Here is an 8,807-nt window from a genome sequence, read left to right as displayed (position 1 = left end):
GCAGATTCCCACGTACTTTGGACAGGAAAAGAAGTATGAGACCTTGGGTTGCTGCATGTTGAGGAGTGTGTGAGAAAGAGAAGGTGGGGGGAGGTCAGGAGGTCCTTGTCCGGGGAGCGTATCACAACCAATCTGTCCGCCTAGCTCTTGATGTGCTTCGCTACCCACAAGGCTAGATCATGTCTGATAAATCCACACTTCTTTCAACCATAATTTAAATAATACCTTATGTATGGCAGGAGTGTAAAAATGACCTATGGTAATTCTCCACATGGTTGGCGCTATAATGGGGAAAATAGTTGTTTATCCATTTATCTCTAAAATTGGTAAAGTAGGAATAAATAGTGGATACCCCAGCTTGTGATGAGTTCTCCATTAACGTTTGAATCACACAGTTGCAAACATGGGGCCGAAACCAGAATTCAACTTCTACAGATGAAAAGGCTCCTACTTTGATTCAACAGAGGGACCCCATTGGTAGGGAGGAGGAAAGGACTTTTGGCCATTCCTCTCTGGAACAGATAAGATAAACTTTATTTCGGCCATAGGCTCATAATGTACTGCAACCAAGAATAAAACAGTATAAAACCGACAAGTATAAAACCGACATACATAAAAACAATCAGACAAATTAAAACATAAAAGAATCAGAACAATCAGGCAAAATTAGTTCCTCATACAAGGAACATTGTACAACTTTTTAAAAACGTTTCAAGTAGTTTTATGGGGTTTTTAGCTATGGTTAAAACGTTAGTGCATTGCAGGCCATCCTTTTCCATTACTCAGCTCAGAAGGTTACTTGAATGATGTATCTTAGTGTCAGTAGTCGTAAAGTAAGTTATGCTGTTTTTTATAAGAGAGAACTGAAATCAGATATCTTGCTACAAGTAGTGTTTTGGTCGTATCATCATCTTGCAGCAGGTATGTTAATTGGGTCTCCAGCGGTTTGTCCGTGATTTCCAGAAATAGAGGGTACAAGATTTTAGTCCGAGCGGGCGTATGCAGGGGGCAACAGAACAGTATGTGGTAGAGGGATTCTATTGTTCTGTTGTCACACGTGCATAAAACTGAGATTTGGCCTTTGGAAAACCTGTGCCCCAGGACATTGGATGGGAAAACATTAAATCTTGCTTTGGTGAAGGCGAATCTGTGGGCGCCTCTCTGGAACAGTGTGAGTGGTAATGCTGGAGGCTGCATAGGGAGGGAGAAATTGGCACTGGCAGGAGTGAAGTCTGGATCCAACACATTAAAAAAAAGTGTTGCCTTCTAAGGTAGCTTACATCATTTTGAACAGCTTAATTACAATGGACAAACAGAAACAAGACAGCTGTAGAATGACGACAACCAGTTTAATAATATGACAGCCATACTGGTGAACTAGTTAAAAATATAAACATCCAATTTGTAGGTCTATTGTAGTGGATTCACAAAATAAGCCTTAGTTTTTTATTTCTAAAAGGCAAGTGTGCCAAAGAGGCTGAATATATTTTGCAATCAATCATAACAATAATCACTTCTACAAAACTAGAAGCTAATATTTCACAATAATTATAATGCACGTTTTATCATCCATGTTATTTGTAAACCTCAGTGGATTAATTTAACTTGTAAAAAGGGGAAAAACCTGCATACAAAACTTCATTTGGGTCTCCACTTAATGTCCTTTACACCATGAAAATGTCTTTTCAAGGCATGACTGTCAGCCCATTCAGAATCTAAAAACGAATCATCATCATTTTCTTCCAATTTCTGTTGGGGAAATAGCAAAGAAAATGTGTTTAAAACTGCAAAAATGTTTACCTGCATTGTTTTCAACAGCATAAATACCACAACAAACCCTAGATACCTTGAGTTCCTCTTGCCTTCTGTGATAAAAAAGGATCATCTGTTTGTGTTCTTCACCACTTATGACAGGCTCACGGGCTGGAGCTCCTTGTCCTTTCTAAAAAAATAAAGTAAGTTTGTACTCACTGGCACTTTTAACTATTCTGTGAAATAATAAACCAAGGTTTAAGTCATTGCCTGCCAATTATCTGTGAACCTGTTACGACAAGATCCCTGTCCCCCATGATAGCCAGGGCCTAAATGACATTTCACAGGAGGGCACAACTATGTTTGCAGAGGAACTTATGGTCCTTGCCTTCATACATACATCATCTATTATACTGATAAGGATTTTGTCATTATGAAATATAGAATTGAAGAAGCACAAGCAGCAGTAGAAAAAAGAATTTCAATTGGGGTTTTTTAAGGGTGGGAGTACAGTACAAGCAACAAGCACAGCAGTATAGGAGAACTGCTGCACAAAATAAGTTATTCAGGTGCTTGATAAACAAAAGCCTGTACGTTTATTCCAGATCGTTTATTCCCAGAGACTGGGAACTGTGACCCTCTAAATCAGGCATAGGCAACCTTGGCTCTCCAGATGTTTTGGAACTACAACCCCCATGATACCTTACTGGCCCTGTTAGCTAAAGATCATGGGAGTTGTAGTTCCAAAACATCTGGAGAGCCAAGGTTGCCTATGCCTGCTCTAAATATTGTTAGACACCGGCTCCCATAATCAATACTGGCTTGGGCTGATGGAAGTTGAAGTCCAACAACATCTGGAAGGCCACAAATGCCACATACGTTTCTTATAGTCATCCTCTGATTCACTCCAAAAGGCTTCCTATACTTCAAAAACAACTTGAGATCAAGTAGTACATCTCTAGTACCCCCTGTTGTGTGTGCCTCAAGGGGTGCTGAATAATATAGTAAAAATTAATTCTTACACTGCACCCAGGTTAGAAAAATAGCTTTTCTTGACCCAATGAGTATGGTGCCATGGTTTGTTCCAAGACACAAAAAGAGAAATGAAATGCACTGAAATGTATCAAGAGTTTCACTTACTTTCTGTATCTTCACAATAATTTTGGTTTTCTCATTTTTGCCCACATAGTCAGAAAGCTGCTTTGTTCTCTTCAGTTCTTTTGCTGCCCACCACAGTTGTGCCTCTGGTTCCTCAATCACCTCAAGTGCAGCCTATGACAAATTAATTCATGAAATGCTTAGCGGTTTCAACAAATATACCAGCCTGATCTCTTCCAGATGTTATGGACTACAACTTCCATCAGCACCAGTCAGGACAGAATTATAGTCCAAAACATCTGGAGGACACCAGGAAGGTTGAAATACACATATTGCAGATTGTGCAGATTAAACTTTTTCAGAGCAGTGGGAACAGCTTGTCTAACAGACAGCTACCCTTTTCATCACTTAAAACTAAACATATATAATGATTAAGACAAACTTTGCAGTGTAGGAAACTGTGTTCCTCTACCCTTTAAACAGTCTTAAAGAGTGCAAATATTCAATTATTGGTGAAGTACTACTATGAAGAGGGTATAGCCTCACTTACTATTTTTTTAAGTGAATCATGAACTAAAATAGGCAGCCTTAAGTAAAACAACATCACTGATTTTTGTTTATCAAGTGATTGATTCTGTGAGATGACAAGTACTGGGATCTAAGGGTACACAGATTTCATTGTGATGGGAAATCCCTTCTAATTATTTCATTGTATTCCTTCTAAATTTTTATTTATTTGTGATGTAGTATCAGTTTCATCAATACAGATTTCAGCATTTATGTTCCAATTTCAAATCCATTTTTAAGATGGATCTTAAATAAACAAACTAGGTTATCCTAGAAAAGAAAGCTAAATGGTAATTAAAGGGAATTTCATGATTTCTAACAAATGTTTATTAGCTCACCAAATTTTCACAAACCTGAAATCATTATAATATAATACTACCTCCCCCTGCCTTTCAAAAAATAAGTCTGCAGAAATGGTTATTTGCCCTACAGTAACAGGGAAGGGAAAGGACACTTTGGTCCCAGTCTCTAATCAGAAGAACAACTGCAGCAAGAGGAAAAGCTATTTTTAATTCAAAACATATTCAGTTGTACTAGTCACTTAGTAACCTTTGGGATGGAGCAGGATATAAATCAAATAATTACACGAATAACACACAAATGACTACATGTTCTGCAAAAGCCCAGACTTTTTAATTCCAGGAAGGGCAACATTTTGAAAACTAGAAACCATGTAACCAAGTAAATCATTACATGAGTTCCTGACAGATCTTCTTTATCTTCAAACTCCATTCTAATTGGGTCATATGGAGGGAGTCCCATTGGGTAAACAATCATCACAGCTCCTCGGAGCTGGTCCAGTGCATCTTTCACCATATTCATATTAACACACACATTGGCTTGCACTTGTTTCTGAAATACAGACAGAAGACATTTAATTTAACAAACCAACAAAGCACAGAGGAAAGAATGTTTTCCTTGCAGTTCACAATGTGACTCGGCATGACATTTGAGGAAAGCCAAGTAACAAAGAAAGCCACACTTAGCTTTACTGCCTGATACATAGAGGGTCAAATGTTTGTTTTACTGTACACAATATTGGCTAAGATAAAAATGAAATCTCTTGTCAAAGATTCTATTTAAAAGATCTGTGGATATGTATAAGATATGGATATGTAGAAGACCCAGACTTGCAGTCAATGCAAAATTGGATGCAGAATCACCTCTTTTATGCAGTATTTACCATTTTTTCCAAAGTGATAAAAGTTTCTGAGGCAAGCCAGCAGCATGGTTTATTCAGAGGACAATAAAAGGCTTACCGACCATTAAGGGGAAAATTTGAGTATTTGCTCCGCTTTCCCACTAAAATTAATAGAATGTATAGATTTACATTATATATTTTAATGGACTTTTAATTCACAACTCCACCCTCAAAATGAAATGTGAAGCTAGGAGAAGAGAGACTCCTTGTGGACAATACCTTTATTTCTACTCCATGAGACATTTTGATTCGGAAGAAGGTGGGGAGGGATTAAACATCTACAAACTGTTTTTTCTATACAACTATTCAAAAGAAACTTAAAATATACAACAGTCAATAAGGTCAAATATTCTACAAAGCTATTGATATTTCTAATCCACACTGCCAAGCCATGGGGTGATATTGTTGATTGGCTTGCAATGTGACACTGCCACAGCTACACAGGAGTGGCAACGATTACCCATGCTGCTGATTTTGTTCACACAGAGATCCTTATGACCTTTGAATAGGTAAGTTAACATTAGCTGTTTGATAAAATTAAGTCCAAATTTTAAAATATTAATTAATTGCCTTGCCTCAAATGCCATACAAAAGTTAGAAGTATCTTACCTTAGATATAAGTGCCTTGGCTTCTTCTACTGTTGCTTTTAAAACCTGTTTCATTTTCTCATTTGGAGCTTAAAATAAGAAATCTGCATTTAATATAATATGGTATTATATAAGCATGCAGGCTGACTATATAAAAAGCAATATTTTTACATAAAAAGTTGCCACTGCAAATGTCTCTCATAAGCCAGGCATCATTAAACCTCATATTCTTATTCATTCTGAGCAGACAATATTAATGACTGGCATTTTTTAATTTAAAAAAATACAATATATACATTTAGTAACTATAAAGACTGCCTTGTATGTTACATTTTGCACCTATTTCTTGGCACAAAATAACCTGAATGATGTCATTTTTTAATGGTGCAGACAGAGAATTGGTTCTAAAGAAATGCAAATGATATTCCACTCATACAGCAGTGCTTTCCTGATTTCAGCCACTCAGCAGCCTCTGGAAGACCCTTTGAAATGGGGTGATATGGTGGAAAAGGTGAACAAATGGAAGTGACTTTTAGCTGCATAGAGAACTTCTGAATCCAAATCATGAAATGTGCAGCTTTTGTTAAGAGGCTCATCTGATGCTAAAAGATTGAAGAGCTCCTTCCCTTTCCTAGCACTACTGCTTCATTTTAGGCAACCAATTTAAGTTTTCTTGCTGGCTGCATGTACTTGCACTTTATAACAGCTCGCTTATCCAGAACAGAATGCCGTAGCTACATTGTCCCACTGTCCATTATAGCATGTATTTTGCTACTGACATTGAACTGGGGCTTGCCAGAATACAGTGGTGCCTCGACTTATGAATTTAATCCGTTCCGAAGGCACCTTCGTAAGTCGAAAAATTCGTAAGTCGAAAAACGCCATTGGAAATGCGATTTCCCATAGGAATGCATTGGAAACGGGGGGAAATTGTAAGTCGAAGCAACCCTATCTAAAAATTCGTAAGTCAAAAAATCCCTATCTAAAACCACCACGGTTTTTTTCCAGATGTCGAGACATTCGTAAGCGCGTGGCCATTACCCCCATTCATAAGACGAAAAATTCGGTTGTCGAGTCGTTCGTAAGTCGAGGTACCACTGTATAGAGCTAAGCATAAAAAACAGGCACACTTTTTGGATTCAATAGAAAGGTCCTGAGTATGGTTTTTATATACCCTTGCAAATATGGAAGTCTGATAATGAAAATAACATAACTAGCATTATTTACATAACCTACAGTCATTTTTCAACATGAAAAAGTATGCAATATCAAAATACCAAATAAATTTCTTATGGAATCCTCTCTTGGCTAATTATATACAAAAAAGTCATGTATGCTTAAGGTACATTTATTTACCATGACCATTTCTTCGTCCAATTTCATCTTTTTTAAAGACACTTCCACCACTTGGAATACATTTTTCTGCCCATTCATCCTTCAGCTTCAGCTCTTCTATTTGCTCATCTGTCAGACCTTGCATGTTAGGAGGTAAGAAAATACCATGTTCTGCCAGTGTTTCTATTTCTATAAAAAAGAATGGGATAAAATGATAAAATTATGTCAATTACCCTTTATTTATTTAAATTATTTAAGAAAAATAATATAATCTTGATTTTAATAAAAACTTAAACAGTTACAGTCGTACCTTGGAAGTCGAACAGCTTAGTTCCCGAATGTTTTGGTTCCCGAATGTCGCAAACCCGGAAGTGACTGTTCTGGTTTGCGAACTATTTTTGGAAGTTGAATGTCCGATGGGCTGCAGGAGCTTCCTGCAGCCAATCAGAAGCCGCACTTTGGTTTTGGAAGTCAAACGGACTTCTGGAATGGATTCTCTTTGACTTCTAAGGTACGACTATTTAAAAAAACATTCAAAACTAAAACCAACAATAAACTAAAAAGAAATGAAAACACACATATTTTCTTCATGTCTGGCTAGGCATGCTTAAACAGAAATGTTTTAAGCAGGCACCTTTGGCTCTCTTAATTGGCAGAGATGGCTAAATATCTGAAATACAAAAATTGGGCTGTTGTAGAATTAGAATATTAGCTTAAATTATATCCTTTTGTTGTTGTTTAGTCGTTTAATCGTGTCCGACTCTTCGTGACCCCATGGACCATAGCACGCCAGGCACTCCTGTCTTGCACTGCCTCCCGCAGTTTGGTCTACAAACACGATTTAAGAAGTTTATTGTTCCCTCATCTATTACCCATGTGGGTAATTCAAAGAACCATTAAAAGGCTTTCATTTTATTTTCTTGAAGATAGCAATTCCTAACGGAAAGAAAAACCAAACTGTCAGCAAATTTACACAGCTCATCAGTACCATCAAAAACACTAACCCTTGCATGGCATAAGTAACCCATAGGGACCAGGAAGGAAGCATTGCCATAGAAAATGCTCATTTTCCACAAGAAAGTTGGAGCGGGTGGGAAGGCAAATGGATACATTTCACACCTGCACAAACACGATGAACTTTGAGCCTTCCATTGTAGATCTTGGTCACTTCCTGTGTTAAATCTTCAATGGAAATGGTGCCTGTTGTCTCCAGCAGAAATTGGCTCTCATCACCATTCTTCACATGGAGCAAAACCATTTCTGCAAAAGCAGAGAAACACGTACAAATACTAAAGAAAATGTGTCACCATTTATCAGACAAGAACAGGAAAAAGGTGTCAAGAACCTTGAAAATAAACATTTTGAGAAACTGACTATGACAGCCAAACACTATAGACAGGAAACTTGTCAGATACCAAGTTTAAAGTTGCACCGTTTCAAAGCAACATAAAAGGAAATAAAATCCCCTAGCCTGCAAAAAAGGACCAGAATGTCCAAGGTTCATTGTGAGGCTTTGAGAATAAATAAGAATAAGCAAGCATAGGAATAATTAATAGGCAAGAACTTCAGAGTTTTGGGGGAAATAATTTAGTTTTTCCTTTCTTTCCTTCCTGAGAATGTGCCCAAGCACAAGGTTTCAGATCTGTTTCAAAAATAAACAGAACCTCTACTATGGGGCACATAGTCCACTGAAGTCTTGGTTGCAGAGATGCTCAGAATCCTGTCCCTCCCTGGAATTCCACAGCTAAGTGTGGGATAGAAACCATTCCATAAAATGACACACTCTGCCCTATTTTGTAGGTTATGGGTTGTTATTGTTTTTAAATCAAACTTATTATTACATTGCATGAAGCTGTGATATTCTGAGATCACTTTCTAGACAATATTCTTTTTATAATAAGGGTATATGTAGCTCTTAATTTAAGCCAAGACTCATTCTCCAAAGCTATGAACTCTACCTTAAAGCCTAGGCAGTTCCATGCCATGGAACCAGTTTCACTAGAAGTTCCATATCATAAAACATGGAAAGTAAACAGTGCATCTGAGCATCTTAATTTACACCTGCTAAACCTTGACACCCATTCTACATTTATGCCAACCTAGGTGGTAAGTCTTCTTCCCAAAGGGTGCATTTTGTTTTTATATAAAAAAGTTCAACAATTTTGGGGTCTTCCTAAAAAAACTTTTGGGGTGTCCTGGTTTTTACTTTTTGGAATATGACAACCCTAATTTAAGGAACCCTATTTTAAGGAACTATAATTTATCT

The 8,807-nt window shown here is 37.3% G+C and overlaps 2 protein-coding genes across 2 annotated transcripts in view; both read right to left on the bottom strand.

Annotated features, from left to right (window-relative positions):
- Positions 1 to 1,330: 1,330 nt before the first annotated feature.
- Positions 1,331 to 7,799, bottom strand: CFAP298 (cilia and flagella associated protein 298). The gene is made up of 7 exons (XM_035115638.2): positions 7,661 to 7,799; positions 6,563 to 6,730; positions 5,228 to 5,295; positions 4,111 to 4,269; positions 2,893 to 3,024; positions 1,847 to 1,942; positions 1,331 to 1,749 (listed from the first exon to the last, which is right to left on the bottom strand). Exons 1-7 carry the CDS (start codon positions 7,797 to 7,799, stop codon positions 1,639 to 1,641), a joined length of 873 nt encoding a protein of 290 aa, XP_034971529.2. The 3' UTR covers positions 1,331 to 1,638.
- The window catches only part of SYNJ1 (synaptojanin 1), a 55,373-nt gene continuing 54,321 nt past the window's right edge, over positions 7,756 to 8,807 (bottom strand). Inside the window, exon 33 of the mRNA XM_060273610.1 lies at positions 7,756 to 7,801. The gene's annotated coding sequence lies outside the window, so the exon portion shown is untranslated. The remainder of the gene's footprint in view (positions 7,802 to 8,807) is intronic.

Source organism: Zootoca vivipara, chromosome 4 (assembly GCF_963506605.1).
Source record: "Zootoca vivipara chromosome 4, rZooViv1.1, whole genome shotgun sequence".
NCBI classification, from domain to species: domain Eukaryota; kingdom Metazoa; phylum Chordata; class Lepidosauria; order Squamata; family Lacertidae; genus Zootoca; species Zootoca vivipara.
The sequence above is the reverse complement of the archived record's forward strand: the minus strand, read 5'-3'. Positions and strand labels throughout refer to the sequence as shown.